The following is a 22,565-nucleotide window of genomic DNA, read 5'->3' as shown; positions in this document are numbered from 1 at the left end:
GCATTTTCATGCTTGGGAATAACATCATTTTTTTTTCAACTTTATTTAGCCTTTTGGAACACTGTAGAAAGCACAAATACCTTGCAAAAAGTGGTGAGGCTTTTGTTACCTTAGTATATAGATTGATGGAGAGGCTTCTGGACTACAGAACCATCATGCATGATGAAAACAAAGAAAACCGTATGAGCTGTACTGTTAATGTACTGGTGAGTATAGGTTATGATCTGCTCTTTCAACACATGAGTTTCTCCTGTATTTTTAATTTACCTCCTCCTTTGAACACACACTGTGGTTATGCTGTAAGCATACCTCTCAACTGCCCAGAATTTCACAGAATATCCAGATTTCTGCCTCATAGTGTTGTTGTTTTCCTCATAAATTTTGTGGTTTCATGGTAAATAGTTGGGGACTGAAGTCACTAAATAATGCCAGGCATTAAAGTTTCAGACTGCATATCCTTCAGAAAATGCACAATAATGCATAACCTGTTGTTTTAGCAACCTCTATGTTCATAAGAGAAGTATTAGAAATCTCTCTGACTTTGGGCCTTTGCCTCCCCCAATTATTTTTGGCTTTATTCAGAATTCATGTACTAAGAAGTAGAAAGGTCCATCAGACTGCTTGATGTGAACATTTCATTCATAGCAATCAGGTATTATAAAAAGCATACAATTTACAAGCATTTGATATTCAGTTAAGAACTGTGTTTACAGAGCAAAACATCCTTTAGACTATAGATTTATCAGATGTAATACTAGTCTAAACAGTAAAAACAAGTCCTGTAGATATAAGGATAACTTGTAGATTAGTATTTCCTTGGTGGGCAGCAACACTTGGAACACAGTGGGTGGTATTCATTGTCTAGCACTTCATAGCTATGTTGTGGTTATCTATGAAGACCTCCGGTTTTGCAAATAAGCTAAGCACAGGTTATTCACGCTAAGAAAAAGCAAAGGTGTTTTAAAAAATATGCCTCCTTATTGAAAAATTATAAAGTACCTAAAGTTAAGTGTTAAATTCATATGAAGTACTACATGAAAGCTGTAAGCTTTGCATTACATAGTATGCGGATATTCTAGACAAATGCATCTATGCATAGTCATACTTGAAGGACCTATGGCAAACAGCAGACTGATTAGATTTATTATTAATATTTCAAAATATAAAGGGCTTTAAAATGTTTCATACAGAGATATCCTTATGTTGACCCTGTGTTAGTTACATTAAGGAACGGAAAGGGAGACATAGGAAAGTTTGAAAAAAAGGGAGACATGACAAAGAAGACAAAGCAGGACTACATTAAGAATGTTGTGCTGGAGGAGGTGGGAGAAGAGGGGCACTATGTTTTTGTTAGGGGATAGACCCCCCCCATTTTTATTGTTCAGTTGAGAGTGTAGTGGCAATAGGTAAGATGCTGTAAGAGAAAGAGTAAGGGGGGAAAAAAGGGGTGAGGAAGAATGGTGCCAGTAGGAGTCCCCAGTCCACAGAGTCTCAAACATTACTACTGCAGTGGAGGAGCCCAAATTTTGTGGTGGTAGGGTGGTAGACTCCAACTGGGACGGCATGTCTGTAACATGCTGAAGAGAGGCTCCACCTAGCTGAATCAGTCTGTCCACAACCTGCTCCAGCATGAATTCCACCAAGTTCTGAAGTCTCATTCAGTGAGGCTTGCCAAGCTGCCTCATGTTGGGGCACCTGCAAGACCTGTACTACTGTTCCGATCCTGCAAGGACATCCCTGGATGGACAGAGGGTGAATGCTACCAAACTGGGGAGATACGTCCCTGGGTTGCTTCTGGGGATTTTGTATCTAAGAAAAAATGTAAATGGGATGAAGAAAATAAAAAGGAAAAAAAGAATGCAAAATTAAGTAAGAAAAATACAAGGGAAAGGGGGGGGGGCAAAATTATGCACCATAAATTAATACATCATGTTACCTAGCATTCAATTTCTACTTTAAAATATTTTTTGATTTTTATAGATCTTTATCGAAGTAAAACAGAATGTATGGAAGTGCTTATGTAGGCATGGGACTACTGATATGGGAAGTGTTTATGCACATTTTCATTTACATTTTGTAGTCTGCTACACACACATGAATGATCATATTTTTGCCTAATATGCATTGTTTGCAATATTGTACTGAAAATACCCTTTATAGATAACTGCATCTCATAAAATCAGTTAGACCTAATATTGCAGTTATATTTTGACATATCTGGTTGCAGTAACATACTGAGTGCACTGTTAGTCCTTTGGTTACCATGGTTTATAAATTATTCCATTATATATATATTAATGAAATCTGTTAAACACACAGTACGGTTTTACCACTTTATTCTTGCTTACCAGCTTCTTCAACCAGCTTTGTGGTTCTCCTTTTCTGCTGATTTTTGTTGGATCGAATTACCTCCTTTACTACAAAGTGAAGACATTGTTGCTTACCTGTATTTCATGAATTTGTTTTCTGTAATATCACTTGTATCACTAGTAATAATATGCAAAGCACATTTTATTCACTGTTGTACTTGCTTACTACACATTTGTTTTAATATCTGTATTTTCATACTGTGCCATTCTTCCCCTTACTGAAAGTTATAAACAAATTGTTACACTTCTGGTGAAATGTGATTTTAAACTATTACACTTTGTATCTATCATTCTATGAAGTTTGTTCAGGTAGAAGGGGTTCTCTCACAGAAGCATAGTTCACAACCTCTTAAAGCAAGAAATCTGGACAAAGTCAATTAATGGGTGGACAAAGGCCCAAAAATTGGGAGATTTTTCAAATATTGCTCTTACATACTTAGAAAGTTGATAGAATAACAGCTTTTGCATTATCATGAATTTTTTGAAGGACATGAAGTCTTAACCTCAAATGTCTGTTACTGTTTTTTCTGACTTCAGTCCACAATGATTTGACAATGGTTTGCCAGAAAAATGCAAATACAAGCCAAAAATATGAGGCAAAAATCTGGACATTTTGTGAAAATCTGTACAGTTGGGAGGTATGCATAGAAGTATGTAGTAATTTGGGGAAGTTTTCTGATCCTTAGCTGTACAAAATTATGCACAGACGCATATAATAATTTGGGAAAGTTTTCTGATCCTTAGCTGTACAAAAGTGCGTGCTTTGATAGTTTTCTGCCTAATAATTCTAAGTATATAACAAGATGATCTAGAAATGTATACAGAAGTAATACAACTGGTTATTTCTCTAAAGTATATGCAGTTCATTCACTTTGCACTGCAACCCCAACCCCTTTCCCAATCTCCACTCTGACTAGGGTGTGGTGCCCGACTGAGTGTTCAGCCATCTTATACATGCAGTTAATATTTTGGAAGAAATGGCCGTCTCATACTATTATGATGCTAAGAATTCTTTTTCTGTCCTACCCAAACAAAATCCATTCTTTACAAAATCTATCTGAATGTAATTTAACTACTACCTAAGTTTATTTTGAATTAAATAAAATTACATAGAAATCATTTTTGTAATTATTTTTGCTTTCTGTATAAATACATCAAGTAATTGTGAGTGTACTCAAGCATATGTATATTTGTGATTTACAGACATGTATATGCAGAGTATTATACGCGTTCATGTTCTACATTTGTGCATAAACATTCCATATATATTTTTCCGTATGTATACAGATCTTTGTTTTCTTTTGCATATTATAATAACATTACAGAAACATATTGGCAGTTACATATGCACATGTGTGTCATTTATTCATGCATTAGAGCAACAGCATTATATTTTTCAGTGATTATTTTTTTTTGGGGGAGGGTTGCATAAATAAATATAACTATGCACGCAAGTACCAACTTTTATTAAATGTTGAGTAGTTTGAGATGAGAAGGTGTACCCCAGAGTATGTTATATGGGAAGAGATCATACTTCATGGTCGTATAAACTGTCATACATATGACTCTGTTTTCTAAATATGTTCAGCTTTGAGCATACCTGAGGATGTCTGTGCATTCTCGTGGCATGTTGGGGACTATTGTGGATTTCATCACTGTCCCCAGTGTGCTCATGTCAAGATGAGGCTGAATTCATGAGTAGCTGAGAATAAATTACATGCATAAGTGGTTGTACACATTTGTGTATTACTGCAGTTCATAGAGATAAATGTAAAATGGCCGCATTAGCATACAGAACACATAACTGGACCTGAATTCATGTGAAATAGCTTAAAGCTGTGATACTAACTTGTGATTACTTGAGTTAGGCAGCAAATGACTTAGGAAATGGCAGATGTTCTAAACCAAGAAAAAATAACAGAAATATTGCAAATTAATATGAAACCCTTCAAAATTATGTGAGATAGCTGAGTTCACTTCAAGAAGTGTTTGTGTTACTGATATGATGGGCATATTACAATGGCTTTAGTAACTGCTGTGCAGCTATCATTTGTAAAAGGAAAGTCATTACAGCAGCAGCAGTGAAAATGATTAGTGATCATTGAGATAAGGATTTACTCTGGTCTCTCTGAGTGCTTATGAATACATGGTAGAGATGCAGTGATTTAAGTAGGAATTACTGAAGTGGTAATGATGTGCTGTGGCTCAACAACTGGATATTTCTGAGTGCCGCTGAAGAAAGAAAACTACTGTATTATGAATAAAAGACATTGGTAGGGACCGGGGAAGGATGAGTGTATTAACAAAGAGATTGCTTTACTGTTGTGAATGTATTTATGATACTACAGACATTACTGTAACACAATTTTACTTTGCTAGACTGAGATTTTTTTTTTGTGTGTATATAATTTTGGGGTTTATTTTACCTAACTTTTTTATGAGGATGACAGGCACACTGTCATTTTTGTGTTGTTTAAACTGATGATTACATCAAATATTTTTGAATATGACTGTGGCATATTTTTTTCATATGCAGAAGAAGGGATTTAGTTGAGAGAGGTTATGTTCAGGCATAGGGAAAACTGCATTCTCATGGCAGCCCTTAAGACATACGGTAAATGTCTGTTAAAGAAAGGTCCAAACAAGCTGATAAGACAAAAACCTGAAATCGAGTTGTCCTGGACATTAATGCAGTTGGTGGAAGAAACCACACATTAACATAGTCCAAGGATAGGGCAAATGAAATGGTAGAATGTGCTAGAAGCAAAGTGGGGAAGAATGAAATTACCTGTACCAGTACTTTTGGGGGGGGGGGGTCGGGGTCCAACAATTAGCACTTTAACACCAGATGAGAAATACTTCTCAGTCTGTGAGGATGACTGACACAAAAGATGGCACTGGAATAATCAGCGGTGGTTTGAACACTGGCTATTACCAATGTCCACAGCAGCAGTAGACAATCTGCTCAGGAAGGTTGGTTTAAAAACAGTAACATATATTTATATACAGAAATGAATGCTAACATGGAATGTATAAAAACATAAGATAATTGCTGTTAATAGGTGAACCTTCCACATCTGTAAAAAAATGACAATGAAGGCAGTGTATATGTTAAGTGACCTCCTTAATAAACATCCATTGATTATGCTTTTTCTTCATTATTGTTTTCAGATCAGTTTTTTTAAGGGTCAGCAGCACAAACAATTACACTAAACCAATAGGTTTGGAGGACAGCAGTAGAATAGCTGTTGAAGATTAAGAAGGTGATGATAACATAGTTATATTTATGAGGCAGCCTGTGGAAAGTGGTACGTAGTCTGCAAGTTTAATGGTTGGATCGCATACCCCACAACATGTTAGTAACTCTGCAGGAAGTGACAGCTCTTCACAAAGTCAAGCACATACTGACATAATCATACTTGTACAGGAGGAAAAGCTTTGCAACTCTACATCAGTATCTCTAAGCCCAGATAAACACTTTGCGGATGATGGCAGACATTCAGAGGTAGCAGTATTTACAGTGATACCCTTACAAAGGGGAGCCTGGCACAGGAATTTATTAAAGCTACCATAAGAAACAGATAAATCATTGGCTGGCTAACAGCAAATGTGCTTTGACATTAAGACTCAGAGCACTGCTATAGAGAGTCAGCTGAAAATGGTCAGAGTCCTCCAGGTATGTGTGAGGATTTCCAGCACTATTTGGAAATGGCACAGAGTAAGGATAATGCCTTAACACACTGATGTGCAGTATGATGGGCCACCAAACATCCATGACTTATCAGAACCCAGCATGAGTCAGTCCTGAGAGGGAAGAAGGGGCTACTGTCCGGACACGTGGGTCAGATCACACAAGACAAGTGCTTCTCAAAAAATTACTGACAGTTGGAGGAACAAGCATAACAGATTTCATGCAGTCTTTATCAGCATTCATCTACACCTACCAGAACCTCTCATTCAAGGTCCTGATCTCATTCCCACAGAAGTGTTAGATCTGTGTCTACAGGATCACCAGCATCAAGTAGGTCATGACATTGTACCAAGTCACTATCCAGCTCTTATGACAGCCCCCTCTTCAAAATCATTTGCACTGTCACCTAACCTGTCTTTAGGAGATGTTTATGACATTTTTAACCTTAAACCAAAAAAGGTTCCATGTAGTCCTAGGCAACACCAAATGGAAAAAATGTTTCTGTATTGATAGTAAACCACCAGTTTAAATGCCAAATGAATATAGAAGAAATAGTTGTGTTTATTCAAAAACGTTAAGCGCAGTCATCCCTTCTACTTGGAACTTCCTCAGAATAATTATACACTCAACAACCCATATTTTAAGTACACATCAACCCTAAATGAATGAATCAGTTAATCAAGCAGTTAGTTAAAAATGCTAAGAAGAGAATAAAAATCCATAAAAAATTATTTTGTTCATGACCATTAAAGTGTTATCTAAACTATACATACAAAACATCAATAAAAATGAATACCTGTAATCCTAAACAATGGAATTAGAGTACAGTTTTGACCTTGACTTACTGGGAATCAAGTGTGACACATCTGTTACTCACAATTTGTCCTTTGCAAACACAAGTAACTGTTTAACTTGCAGTTAAATCTTACATAAAAAAAATGGTGGTGGGTCTTTGGACACTTTTCAACTGTTTGTATTTCATTCCTGTAACAGTACTGCTTAAAACCTCATGGAACTGTGTGGAAAGAAATGTTTGTCATAACATATGATTGCAGTCATTATCACCACTGCTCTATACATTGCCATTCATACAGGTGGCATTTCCCAACAACTTACAAATAGTAATACACAAGTTTTCATGGAAACACAGCAGTGAGAAAATTAGACTAAAATGAGTATTCTGCCACTTAAACAAACACTGCTGCCACTTCACCCTCACCACTGCCCATATGATGATATTTTTGTCTCCGAGACCACAAATTGTGTATGACAAAATAAGAGTCTAATATGTAGGACCTCAACGGAACATACTTTAAACTGAGAAAGCATTGCATAATGTAAAAAACAATATGGTACATCTTCATTCAAATGCAAAGCATGAACTCATGTTAAATACTGAATTAGCAGTTTTTATTAACTAAAACATCTGAGGGCATTCTTTATGTGCAGACTGAGACAAACACTTTACAAGAGTTTATTCTGCAAAACAGTTAGTGATAATTACTTGTATGATATCAACTTTGTAATGACACTGAACAAGAGTCAGTGAGCCCTCAGGCATGACTTTTACATACAATACTATGAGTAGTAGTTCTTAAGTAAAATAAATAATTCAAAGTTGAAAAGGAATGTCAGATGAACAGTGACAGTAGACCATGCACTACACAGCATTGTCCACAGATATCACTGCATGCATCAATTATACTCTGTTTTTTTAACAAGAAAGGAAAGACTAATCTGAACGCTGTTGTTCATAGTTCTGGACTAGACACTGCCTCTTCACATGTGCAGTGCATTAGCATGCCACATGGAGTCCCTTCCTACTGCTGCCAGCTGGTCATCATTAGTCAAAGTGGGACTGGAATTGGAAGCTACTGTGACAATATGTATCTTTTCACCGACAGACTATTGCATAATCAATCTATGCAGAATGAAATATGTAGTAAACATCCTGTATTTGCAGTAATTGAATCATACTGAAGGACACCACCAGATTCATGCATGCACCTAATTTGACTCTGCAGGAGGCTATAAAGACCCTCCATATGACAATAGGTGCCTGAGACAGGAATGTGTTGTATGTCTCTCCTGCAGTTCCACTTAGATTTCTCACTGGTATCATGATCCATAGCACCAGTGGATATACATCATCACCTGCAAGAGAAAAAAAGAAAAGGGGGGGGGGCAAAACAAATTAAAAGTGTCTTAGTATTCAGCAGTACATTTTAGCATGATAACATCTTAAATAAAATAGAAAAATAAATTCACACTTATGAACAAGATGATCAGTGGGCATCCTACCATGCAAGAAGAGGCAGTAGGATGAGCTAGTGTGCCAGATAAGGAAATTGTGTGCCCTGCCAGGATGGGGGACAGAGATATTGGTGATGCACCCCCATGATTCACACACTAGCTGACAGTTGATGAAGTGGTAGCCCTTCCTTTTATGGTACTGCTCACCCTGTAGATCAGAAGGGACCCTAATTGCAACATGTGTGTAATCTGTTACACTGAGTACCTCAGGGGAATGTGCCACCCCATAAAAGTGATGCATAATCCTGGCTCAGTCTTAAGGTGACACCAGGACATAATATGTACTGCTGCAAATGAGTATATCCAAAAACTACTGCAGTATCCTCAAGGCAGAAGCCTGTGAGATACCAAATGTGTCCTCAGTCTGTATTTGGAAGGTCCCTGTGAAAATTATAATTTTGGCTGTACCTAACATTAGTATCCACAGGAATAGAAAGTCCACACATTCCTCCAGTACCCCTATGGGGTTCATACGTAGTCTATAAGACCCTTATAGTATCCCTGTCCACTGTAAGCCTATCAAGTATCTCTTGATTATCAAAGTTATAGTGAGTTATCGCCTGTCTATATCTCCACCATCTTGGCCATGCTGCTGGGTGCATATGGTTTTGGCTCAAACAAAACAAGTAGCTCACAGTAGGAAATACCAAGGCTAGCTGCAAGCAATACCATCTTTACACATTACAGAACGGGAATGGTGAGACTTCCCTGTATATAATGTATCTGCATTGCAGACAGAGTGGAAAATTGGGAAAGTTTCTCTATGAAGCACACATAATTGAGAGAATGCTTCATTGACATGCACTGTTTTACATCCGTCTTCATTTACATCTTACTCTGTCTTCATCTCCTTGTGCTTATTCATGGCCATTGTGGGTTAGCATGAGTGGCCTCTCTGAATCATGCCTTTGCTGTGCTTATCCGTGGACAAAGCTGATGGCCTTAACACATTCTCGTAATGACTATAAATACCACCCTATAGTTTGAGTAATATTTTTGTCAAAATATTCTTTTCAGTGATTCTTTTAGATGTGATTTTTTTTATAGACCTAAAATATTAAAATAATAGTTTTATTTGCCTTTTCTGTTTTAAATTTTCTTCACACTGTAGCCCATTTGCTTGTTTTTGACATCAGGAAACAGAAAGGCATTACTATGTTTTTTTTATCAAACTTCAAGTCCAAGTGTTTTCCCTTGTTCAGAACCCTAAAATAAAACCTCTACAACTGTTATTCTCTAGTGTTATACTACTGTTCAAAGGATCAGGAGAAAAGGTGCTAAAAATTGCTAAGAACCAAGCAAATAGCACCAACAAGGAACCGCCAGCACAATTCTGGGTAAAAACTCAAACTTTAATCAAAACATTAAAAGCATAAACGCATTAACAGTTCACCGCGTTTTCATCAATGAAAAGACTTCTTTGGGGTAAGGTTTATATTAAAAGTAGGAAAAAACATTTAGGAGCAAAATTTTTTTTCTAACTGCAATACTTTTGGTTTGGTGCATCTTGCTTTGTGCGAGACCTGTGAAGCCTTTTATCTGGGAAAGACGGAAAGGAAATTAAAAACTAGAATTTATGAACATTATTATGATATAAGGAGCAACAATGAAAGGAACATGTTATTTAAACACACAAAAATTTGTGAAAAGGCTAAGTTCCAGTTTTTGTTTTAGAAGTAGTTCCCACAGACATAAGTGGTGGACCTTGGGAGACCACTATAGAATACAAAGAATTATACTGGAAGTTGATTTTGGAAGCAAATAGGTTTATCAGACTTAATGAGAATGTGTCTTTAGCTCCTGTGTTAAAAATGAGATCAGCCAGATTGTAGTTTTGTTTGGACAAAACATAGTAATACATGTTTTAGATAGTGATTTTAATGTTTTAGTGGATATTTTTAAATTTATTACAAGAATTTTATTTACTTAGAAAGTATCTATGTTCAGCCACAATATGGAGTTTTTTTTTTACCATGGAAATTAGGGTTTTGTATATTATTTAAGATTATTTAATTATAACCTCGAATGATTAAAAGACCAAACACTCTTTAATCGATCCCTGAAAATCAAAAGCACTAAATCCCAAACATATGGAACAGAGATTTTTTTTCCCCAGGAAAAAAAATTGCTGCTCCGCAAAAGAATAAAAAAAAATTCCAATCACAAAATAAAATTGGGGGCTTCACCCACAACACCCTCTCTACTTAAATATACCAACTACAAGATCGCACCACAGTGAAGGAAATGGCAAAGTCCCAGAAACTGCCCAGTGATTTTTTTCCCCTGGGAAAAAAAAATCTCTGTTCTGTGTGTTCGGGATTTAGTGATTTTGATTTTAAGGGGTCGATTAAAGAGTATTTGCTCTTTTAATCATTTGAGGTTATAATATAGACCCATTTTTCAGAATGGTGCCATGTCTTATATTATTTATGCTCTTGGTATTTTAACATTTTAATGTTTTGATTATTTATACGTAGCATTTAACATTACTAGTTGTCTTATTGTTTTTTGTTATGCAAATTTTATTAGGTGATTGTTTGATTGGATAACTGCTTGACATATTCTTGTGTTCGAGTATTTAAAAGGATTATTAAAGTTCATTTATTTTCTGCATCTGAAGAAGTCTATTCATTGATGAAAATGCAATGAACCATTAATGTGTTTATGCTTTTATTGTTTTGATTAAAGTTCAAGTTTTTACCTGGAATTCTGCCTGTGCACTATTTGCTTGTTTTGCTGCTGTACAGAACCAGAATTGAATGAAACTATGTTCAATGTCCACACATATGAATACTGCTTTAAACTCAAGCTAGTCTGACTATGTACAAATGGTACTGATGTCATAATATTTCACAGGCATAAGCACATGTGTGTGTATGTATGTATGTGTATATATATATATATATATATATATATATATATATATATATATATATATATATATATATATATATTTTGTAATCAACATTAGTTAAGTAATGATATTTGGTACAAGATGTACTGTTTATTAAAGAATAATGATCCCCAGCTGAACGGATTTATTGCATTAAAGTAAATATTTAGCTAATATTCTAAACACCTGAAGTAATTATAAGCAAAGGTGTACTGATGGCCACCAAAAGGCCTAATTTTTTTGTCTGACCAAGTGAAAACAAAGTGAGAGAGGTTTCTAGATTTGACTTTATCTCCTTTAAATCCTTTCCATGTAGAAGATATGAATTTAAGCTAAATTAGGTATTTGTTTTTATTTAAATGTATCTACGTAGTGCAGATTTCCCAGCGTATAACTTATAGTTTACCAGAGTTTGGTATCTTTAACTCTTGTGTAAACTGTAGGAGATCACTGAAATGTTACAGTACTGTTTAGTTGTCATGGTCCTATGCTAAAGATTAAAAGTTCTTTAGTCATTGCACTGTGGCATAGCGCTACAGTTAGTGTTTCTTTTTGTATTCTGCAGTCAATTGATATATTTTAGCTGTTTTTGTACAAATGGGAATTATTAGTTATCTGTGTTTATCTGCAATCTGTCTACTGATTGTAGTTGAGGTATAACTGAACTATTATTAGAATGCTATTGCTAAGTAATTCTGCTGCCTAGTGTTAGTTAATACAACATGAATGACATTGATATTATCTTTGCTTCACTGAGGTTGTCCAACTCTTTTACTACAATTTTTTTCCTTTTTTATTTTCCTTTAGTGCCTGTACATCATGACTACATTCTGGGTCCGGTTTGTTCCCCTCCCCATGCTTAAGCATGTGGACACTCCAAAAATATAAACTTAAAAAAAACTTTTGGACTACTAATTGATCATCTCCACAGCCTATCTGCTTCTATCCAGGTGCTTACAATGGCTATTTTTAACTAAACTCCACTGAATTTTGTCTTTTAATCCTTTCAGTAGCTACTGCTTTGTTAAGCAAATGGGTACTTGGAGTGCCTTTTGGTTGAGCTCTGCATCAGTAGTGACAGCTGCACTGTATACCCCCCATGACTTCCAAGTTATTTTTACCCTTATTCTCTCTTCCCCTCTGTAATAGTGTTTACACTAGGCTGCATATAAACTTATATTAACTCCCTCCTCCTCATATTGTTAGTAACACTCCTCTTTCCTTGTTAAATGTCTAGTAGACTATTCCCTAGTCTAAATTCTCCTAATTTCTGCCTGCTTCTTTTGAGTTTTGTATTTCTCCTAATTTCTGCCTGTTCCTTTTGACTATAGGACTCACTCATACATTACTTACCTGTCCTCCTGTTCCCAGGTCTCTGATTGTTTTTGTAGACATTTTTATTGCTTGCATGCATTCCCTGAAATAGGTCACCCTGCTCTGTTTGCTGTCGCTACTCACAGGCTCACTCCACACCCCTACCCTACCTCCATTCCCATCCACCCCTGCAGCATCTAGACTTGTACCCAAGCCTCATTACATAACCTCAACCCTCACTCCAACCTATCACCTTGCTACCCCCTCTTTAACACTTTGCCATTACATCTGCTTCCCCTCCCCTACAAACTTAATACTTCCTTTCCCATTTTGCACTATTCCCACATTTTCCACTGCACTATTCAATTCTGTTCTGACACTAGATAGTCATTCACTAATCATGTTCTTCCCGCACCTTCTAGCTCCACTGTTCTTCTTCCTTTCCTTCCTCACTAGCTATCATTGTAACTTAAACCATATTCAACCAACTCCGTTCAGCACCTGTCTACATACTATAAATAATAATAATCATTTCTACACTATCTCATCCTCATTGTTCCAGTTCTCCTACTTCTACCTTCTCAAACTCTACATCATTTCCACTACTTCTACTTCTCCAAAACTGAAACTTACTTTCAACTTATGACCTCCACAATCCTCAACCAATCCTTGTCAACATTTGTTTACTCCTCTCCGGTTTCATTCATCCAAACCCAGACCCACCCTCCCCTACCACTCTCATCCTCTCTTCTAATACTACCCCTGCATCCCTTCTGCTATCACCAAGCATTCCATCCCCTCCCTCAAAACAATTAACCATCCTTTCATTAAACACGCAAAGCTTAGTCAATAAATTACAGACTTTCACTCCTGGATAGCCTCTAACAACCCCCAAATCCTAGCTCTATCTAAAACTAGCTTAAACCTTGCATTATAGATACTGAAATCTTACATCTAGGATTTAATATGTACAGACTAGATAGAATTCCAAAAAAGGTGGTGGTGTCTCTATATTCTATTCTGAACAGCTTAATCTCTCCCCACATACTGTCTCCATCCCAAACTTTCAACCTCCTGAGCTTCTCATTCTAAACTGTCACTTAAATACCCACATAAAAATTTCTGTTGCATCCATCTACATTCCACCAGGTAAAAACATCCAAATCCCTGAACAAGTACTTTTTTGTTTATCACTAAATATTGCCTATGAAACTTTAATCCTTGGAGATTTTAACATAGATGGGAATGACCTAAATATTCACTCCCCCAAACACAGCATCAATCTCCATGGCTTTTCCCAATTGATCTCTACCCCCACCTACCTACATAAAAACATACCCATGTCCACTCTAGACTGGATCCTCACTAACAAACCTCACATGTACCATAATCCCTGTACCCCCTCCAGCACTATAAACAACCACCTACCAACTCGCATCTATTGATACTCCCCTCAACTATAGAGACCTCACCTCTACAAAGACTGTTGAAAGCTCACCAACTTTAACCCAGATACTCTGAATAATTATCTTTCCTTTATCAACTGTTCTTTCCCGCACTCTCTGCCTATTAATGTAGCTGTACTTATATTTAACCACATCTTTCTTGACATCCTGAACTCCCTAGCTCCCGTAAGGAAAAAGGGGGTAAAATCCAGCTATGCCCCCTGAATCACTAGAAATATGCTCTCCCTCATGGCAAAAAGAGATGAGGCTTGGAATCTCTGGCTAAAATTTAAATCACTCTCACAATTACAAGACTACAGAGAACTTGGTGACCTCATCAAAAAAAAAACATCCACCACAATAAGAAAAACTACTACATCTAAGCTCAAACTAAACATTACACCAATCCTAAAAGATTTTGGAGTACTATTAATAAAATTCTCCATCCTGTTACCCCCAACCCCTTCTCTAACAGCACCCCAACAGAGACTGCAACCCTTCTTAACAAATACTTCATAGAGACTATTTCCAAGTTCATTCCTAATAACTCCTCTTCTACTACAGATGCCTGTAACACAAACCACTCTACCCCTCTCATTCAGACTGCCAAGGCCAACACTTTTTCATTCAGACTGCCAAGGCCAACACTTTTTCATTCAAGCCTGTCTCTATTTCCTACATCAGAAAACTACTCCTGAAACTTAAACCCTGCTCTCTCTCTACTGACAAATTCCTCCTCAGTTCCTTAAAATAACTGCTGACTATTGCTTTTGCTGTCTCTATTTTAATGAATAGAAATATTCAAGAATTCATAGTTTCCGACCTCTGGAAATCTTTCTACATTATACCTCAACACAAGGGTGGTAATTCAACTGAACCTAGCAACTTAAGACCCATTGCTATTCTCTCTTTCCTCTGTCTGAAATCCTTGAAAATGTATCCACTTTCAATTAAATACATTCCTTATCTAAGAAAATCTCCTCAGTCCTACAAAATTTTGCCCTAAACACAGCACCTCCACTGTCCTTATTTCCTTCTCTGAAACTGTTACTATGACCAGAGACAACAACAAATGTGTATCTTGTCTGTTCCTCAATCTATCTAAAGCCTTCAACACTGTATTTCACTCTACTCCTCTCCAGACTATCCTGTCTCAATCTCTGCTACACGGCCCTCAACATACTTCTTCAGCTACCTCTCTATAGACAATAAGATGGCTTAACTCTTGCTCCCCTTTCCTCTCTATCCAAACTGGGGTATCCCAAGGCTCCATCCATGGCCCTCTGCTTTTCAACATATTTACCAGTAACCTCCATATTTCTTGTGGTCACTCCTCTATCATCCAATATGCAGATGACTCCACGTTAATATCTATCTCTGAAAACTGGTCAGACCTGTTAACTACTACACAAAACTCCTTTTCTTCTGTAGAAAGATGGGCTCAATGACAACCAGCTCAGCTCGTCCTCAAACCCAATAAAACAAAGCTCCTCCTTTTTCTGCCTAACTCCCTCTCCCACTGTAAATCTACCTTTTCAATCTCTTCTTTTAATAACACTACTATAAAAGTTGAAACACAAACTAAACTCCTCTGCACCAGTAATGATGACCAACTAAAATCTGACCTACATGTCCAAAAAAGCATCACAAAAACCCACCAAAAATAAGGCCTACAAAGACAGAAATAAAAAAAATGCCTTAGTGCAGAATCCAAACGTGCCCTTGCACAAACTTTCTTACCCTACTCTGTGCCTCCCCTATCCTGAATAACCTACATCTTCCCCTTTTCACAAACTCGAATCAACATACAATAAAGTTGCTACATTTGCTGTAAATCATCCCTACTCCTCCCACCTCTGCCTGGCCGTATATAAACTTCACCGGCTTGAACTACTCTCACTCAACTCCAAACTGTGCTCACTCCCTTCTCAATAACCCCACTACCTGCCCATCACTTTCCAAACATCTGTCCTGTTACACCCCCAATCGTCCTCTTCGTAGTTCCAACTAACTCTTACTACTGACCTATAAACCCTGTAAAAATATAGTCAAAAACCTTTATAGATACTCTGTCTCTCATAGCTGGAACAGACTACCATTACATATTAGAAGTATAACTCATGCCAACAACTTTAAAAAGACACTCAAAGATCACCTGCTTAACTCCAAGATCTGTCACCACAATCACCCCACTGAACCTCCCATATACCTCTATTTACATTCTACAACCTCTACTTAAGAAGTGTCTTGGCATTATTTCTAATTCTTGCAAATATTAGAACATGCTAGCTTTTGGGCAGCCACAATGGTGCATGGGTTAGCATTGCCGCCTCACAGCAAGAGGTTCTCTGGTTCGATTCTTGGCTGGGGTGCCTTCTGTGTGGAGTGTGCATGTCCTTCCTGTGGTCACGTGGGTTTCCTCCGGGTGCTCTGGTTTCTATCCCACATCCCGAAGACATGCTGTAGGTGGATTGGACACTCTAAATTGTCCCTAGGTGTGAGTGCGTGCATGTGTGTGCCTTCTGTGGAAGGTTGGGTGCTGGGCTGGCAACTCAGCACTGTAAAACTTCACTGCCAATCATGAACGGACAGTGATCTGCTGTGGCGACTCCTAACTGGAAAAAGCCGAAAGAAGAAGAAGATTAGAACATGCTAGCTTTTCAGCACTGTGACTAAACTGTTTGTATGTTTATATTTTTAGTGCTCACACTTTCTTATGTGACAGCTATAATTTGTTCTGTATACCTGCATTTCAGTTTGTACTCTATTTTATCTTATGCATTATGTTTCTTTTACTTTTATTGTTGTAGACATTATTGGAGCTTTTCTCCTCCGGTCTCCACTGAAAATGGGTTTTTGAAACTTAGCTGGACCAACCCGGTTAACAAATGTGAAATAAATAAATAAGGGATGAAACCCTTAATATAGCCCAGATGAACCTGCTCCGATTGGTGGCACTGACCATTTGAGGAACTTGTGGAGAAGGATGCACTTAAATGATGGATGCCAGCTTAGTTATCCTTGGGGGGGGGGCTGCTATGCCAGAAGCATTAGTGACACCTAGTGCTGGTTGGATGTATCATATGTGAACATGTTGACTTGCAAAATGTTATGAAGGGACTTTTATGCTAAGTGGTGGAAAGTGAGGTTTGTGAGGTAACACAAACATCTTACCAGGTAGCCATTTGAATTTCTGGGCAATCTAGAAGATACCATTCCAGGAAACCAGCTGTGTGACCTGCTTCCAGTTACCTGACTCTCACCAGCAGAGGGATGAATAGGGCTTTCCTGGCAGAACACATTGGCCGTAGATCTGTTACCTAGTCCAGGGATGTCTAGCTTCAGCCCCTGTAGGAGCAAATGGGCCAGATGGGTAGAGGTAGTGGAATTATTGGGCATGTTGCCCCAGAGGTGGGGGAGTGAGAAAAAAAATCTGTATTAGTCATAGTATCGGATGCAGACTGCAAAATGTCTTTTGAACCCGTGGTATTAATTTTGCCTCTTTGTTTACTTCTTCAATCAGTAACAAATATTATAAAATTGTCGATTTATCTTCCGAAGAAGATTTGCGTCTAGTGGCTTATATATGTTTCCCTTTTTTAAATATCCCAGTAAAAATAAATATACCATTAATGTAATATTCTAACTCACAATTCAAACAGTGAGATAATGTGATAAAAGTGCTCTTGCTAGTTGGTCAGCTTGAATTCTCTCTCTCATTCATGACCAGCAAAATAAATGTAACCTTTCTTAAACAATGTAACTAACTGACCATAACTAAACAGTGTAATACTTTCACAATCAAAACTGCAGGAAAATGTCAGTTTCGGTATCCACCTCCACTGTTCTCTTGGTTAGTTGTAAGTGTGTATTAATCACTTGGTTACTAATTGCATTGCAGACTGTTCTTTGCATAGTTCCTCTTCAAGGCCTCATTACAAGCAGAGCAGCATGTAACTGTTAGCCATCTGATCAGACACGGCATCTTGAACAGTTTATAGTGGAACCCTAATTTACCTGTGCTTGTTTTGATGAAAAATGAATTTATTAATAATTTAGCAAATTGCTTGGTACTCTCCATGCAGTACATTTAGCATTAAAAATTCCTTACTCCTTAAATTAAAAGAGCATAAACTGTAAAAAGAAAAAAATAAAAATAAAATAAGGATACAACCTTCATGAAAAAAGTTGTTCTTGTAAAGGTATTGATGTGTGCTACTTTACATTTAATAAGTACGCAGTTAGGTTTTATGTACTTGCATGGAACGAGCGAGTGCAGCAACACTGAACATAAGCAAAGATAAACAATGATCATTAGTAAAGTGATGATGTGTTTCATTACAGTTTACAAACTCACAGGTCACATAAACTTGCAGGGAATCGATGAACAAACCACTTAAACATCTTGTATATTTAAATTAACATTAAGCATAAGCCATTCTAAATAAAATGTACCTACAACTGCCTGGCTGCCTCATATAATACAGTGGGACAGAACACAGTGACTGCACTTTGGTTGGTCACTAATGAACTTTTAACAAGCATGGACAAAGGTTTTTCCATGGGTGCCAAATTCATCGACCTAAAATCTTTGACCTGGTAAGCTGCTCTCTACTATGAGACCACATGCTTCACTTTGGTATAAGCTTCAATTCCTCTCCATATTTCAAGACTTTCTAATTTAAAATTTCATTTATAAATATTTGTAATATTTATAATAATAATATACAATATATAATCTATATATTTATAATTTGAAATTTGTTTCAGATTTAAAACTTGATTTTTCTGTGTCTCCCTTTTCCCCTTAGTTAACGGAGTCCATCAGTGATCCAGCCTAGTCCTCCCCCACTTTTCAATCTTGATAAATTAATTTCCCAGTGACCTCTGCCATCTTTCACTTATTGTATTCACTGATGATATGGTTTTGTTTGATCGGGTCAAGTTCCATATAACATTTACTCTTAAGTTCAAAAAGATTGCTACTTTCCTACCATCTATAATGACATGGATAAACTTCTCCTTAACACCTGCAAAACAAGGATTGTGCTTAGGTTGGGGGTTGGCATAAACATTGAGGTGTTTACCTTACAGACCCAAGGTAAATGGTTTGTTTCTCATCTTGGGGAAATTGGCTAGACTTAAAAAAAAAAAAAAAAAAAAAAAAAAGTAGAATAAATGGCCCACAAAGAGCAAAGAACGTTGTACTAGATAAAAATTCTGCCTACTCCCAATTTCCTTGAAAATTTTAGACTTTAGCAATGAACATGTGAAAATAATCTGTACTTTCAAACATTCTGGAATCTGATTACAGCAGTCTCCCAACTTTCATCTGTATTTAACAAAAATCATGCAAAAATAAATTAATTACTTTTCCCGGCCATAATAATTTCTAACTTTTCATCTCAACAGGAAGAGCAGTATTAACAAAAGGAATTCTAGTAGCACAACTGTAATGCAGACCACCTCTAATTGCTACAGCTTCAAAGAAAAAAACCCCCACTAAAGCTGTACATACCCTCAACTGTAAAATAATGTGTTTTCATAGTCCTCTCTCCATAGCATGCAAAACAAAACTTTGGTGTCGCCTCCTCATTCAGATGAATGGGAACATGTTCACCTGTTCTCACACCTGTTTAATTTTCTTTTCTAATGAGTAGTTCTCTGACTGCATGTTTTAAGTCAGTATCCATAAGATGAAGATTTAACTCACAACCTAAATGATGAAACTAGGCCCAGATCCAATCACTTGAAAAATGACTTATCCTGGCATTCCTTACCATATACCATCATATTTTCTTAAACTGATGTTATCCGTTGATAGATTTACTTGAATATATAAACAGTTTCAGAATTTTAGTCAACAATATAATGCCATAAATTATAACAAAATGTGAATTGTGTGCAGAGAGCCAGATAAATGTTACAGAATTTGTGGATACAATTTTCCAGATGACCTAATTCTAGAATTCTACTACTTCTTACACAATATGTCTTTTAGCCATGTTCATTCTCATTGTCCCAGTCCCCTTCAATAAACACATCACACCAAATGACATTTGGCGACATTTATTAAAACTTCCATAGCATAGCTTTGATCACCAACATTTATTAATTACAACTGGACATAGTATAGTTGATTTTAAATACAGCATAAACATCCTTGTAATGTTAATCAGGACAGCGTACCTACTCATCCTTTCCCAGTAAGCAGCGTCCATACCTCTGCTTGCTTACTTTACTTATGAAGCAGCGTCCAAGATTCACTTCATATCCCATTTATTGAATTACCCATCCAACCAAATAATTCAGGATGACATGACCCAGTAAGCAGCGTCCATACCTCTACTTGCTTACTTTACTTATGAAGCAGCGTCCCCATCTCACTTCATACACCATTCATTGAATTACCTTCCAACCAATTAAGCAGTGTCCTTACTTTCGCTTGCTTATCTATTCAGCAAACTTCCTCCAGCTGCTCATTTTTCTTTCCCCAAATCCTTGAAATGAACATCCAGACACCAGACGGAGCACAGAAGAGGGCAAGCCTGTCCCTCTTCTCTGTCAACCAGCGTGACCAGGCTGTTCCCCCTCCCTTCTACCCAAAATTCTTCAACCAACTACCTCCCATTAAGGCAGGGGTTAAGTCAAACATCATTTGGTGTACCCATCATCTGTAAAGTACATTGAAACCCCATCATCAACCCCACATCTTGACATACCAGCACTAAAACATGCCTTAACGACACTAAATAAAGTAGGGTTACCCGTGACCCCACTGTACCACACCAGAACATCCACTCCAAGAGAATACATTCCCTTTTAGTCCACTTCCTTCAAGCCACTAACCATGGCTCAACCTTTCCAGAATGACCACCTATAGCCATAAGAAATGCCACAGAAACTATAACCCCTCGAACTCAAATCTGCACCCAGTCAAAGAAAACCCATCTTACAGTATTCAACGTCTGTCCCTCTACCCAAGCTGATCCACCAAAGTCACGGTAGCACAATATTGTGCTCCTGATTAAGGTGCTGATTACTAGAAACAGCTAACATCTGCATAGCCTTAAACATCCCCCAAATCATTTCCTGCTAAAGCCCCTCCTGGCTAAACCCTAGTCATAACTAAAAGAAATAGGACCTCTGCACAACTCCAAAACATGCCTTGCTTAAACCCTCTAACACCGACGTAACAAAGCACCCTGCTCCCACAATATACCCAAAGCACCCTCATACCTGCAATGCTTCCAGCAACCCTACCTATCAAATTCCCTCAAACATAAAGAAATGGTTCTTGTGGTACTCCTTCTAAACCCTAACCTAGTATGTAACATCACCAATAGCTACCATGCCCTATGAACCATAACAGCTTTCCATCAGCAGATCAGATCATGAGCCATCTACCAACACAGTGACCTGCACAGATAACTGTAAATGCACCCCAAAACTCCACCTAAATCTGACATGCCTAACTGTGGACTTACCCTGTTAAAATTATCTCAAAACCAACCCAACCTCACCTGCACATCCACCCCACCTAGGTTCTACCCCAAAATTCCCTTTATTGCTAACTAAACACCTGCTGTGTACCATGCCCCTAATTTGCCTCAAGCATCCCTGAAGCCACAGTAATCTTAAACCATACAAACTTACTCGCCTAAATGAGTACCTGGAATCATGTCATTACCTGCAACCTCACTACTTTCCAAGCCAATGCCCAGAACCTCCAACAGCAGCATCCTCTGTCCCATCCACTTCCTTAGGCCCACCAGCTGATACAAACCGTGTCGTTCACCATGTCTGCCAGAAATTCTGCACCTCCATCTGCAAAAGAAAACAAATTAAGCACCTTGCTGTCATGAAAATTGCAAAGCTTCTAGATATCATGTACTCTTAGCTTTCCTATTTATACAAAGTAACCCCATTATAAATAATATGTCTAGAGCTCTGCAGCAACACTTTGACCCCCCTCTTTAATTTCTACATCGAGTTCTGACAACACTGTGAAACTACAATAGAGAACCTCAACGTTAAAGAAATGACTAGATAATGAGCTAAATCTGTATCTTCCATCACCTCAGGCCGCAGTGTCCCCTTACTGCAGATAGCAGTAACATACAAGCCAAACATCCTTCTCAATTTGACACAACACAAATAACAGAATTAATAGAAAATAGAACTGTGTTCATCAATGGACAGCTACAAATCTCCGGTTGTAAAATCTGGGCAAAGTCAAAAGAATGGAAGAGGGAGTGACAAAAGCCCCAAATAGGGACCGCATAAAAATCTTGCTCCCCGAAACCAAGAAAGCCAGGACAGATGTACACTTGACTCACCCACATGACCTCAACTAGGGCTGAGACATGAATAGCACTTGTTAACCGGACCAATGTGTGTCCCAGAGACTCCCCCATCATTATCCCCTTTCAAGCACAACCTAGTTAACTGAAAGAAAACTGAAAATACACGCCTGGGATTCTACCTGTGTCCCTGCTGAACAGGGCTTTGATTGCTCTGTTGTTTAGACCTGAGCTAAA

The 22,565-nt window shown here is 37.6% G+C and overlaps 1 protein-coding gene across 1 annotated transcript in view; it reads left to right on the top strand.

The window, feature by feature from the left end:
* The window catches only part of DOCK1 (dedicator of cytokinesis 1), a gene marked incomplete in the record, with an annotated part of 4,741,214 nt that overhangs the window by 3,811,671 nt on the left and 906,978 nt on the right, over positions 1-22,565 (top strand). The window contains 1 exon segment of the mRNA XM_044056178.1: positions 50-206. Coding sequence (XP_043912113.1) covers positions 50-206 — 157 coding nt within the window.

The sequence above is a fragment of the Protopterus annectens genome, chromosome 14.part0 (genome assembly GCF_019279795.1).
Source record: "Protopterus annectens isolate FY-2018-M chromosome 14.part0, PAN1.0, whole genome shotgun sequence".
Taxonomy (NCBI): Eukaryota; Metazoa; Chordata; order Ceratodontiformes; family Protopteridae; genus Protopterus; species Protopterus annectens.
The sequence above is the reverse complement of the archived record's forward strand: the minus strand, read 5'-3'. Positions and strand labels throughout refer to the sequence as shown.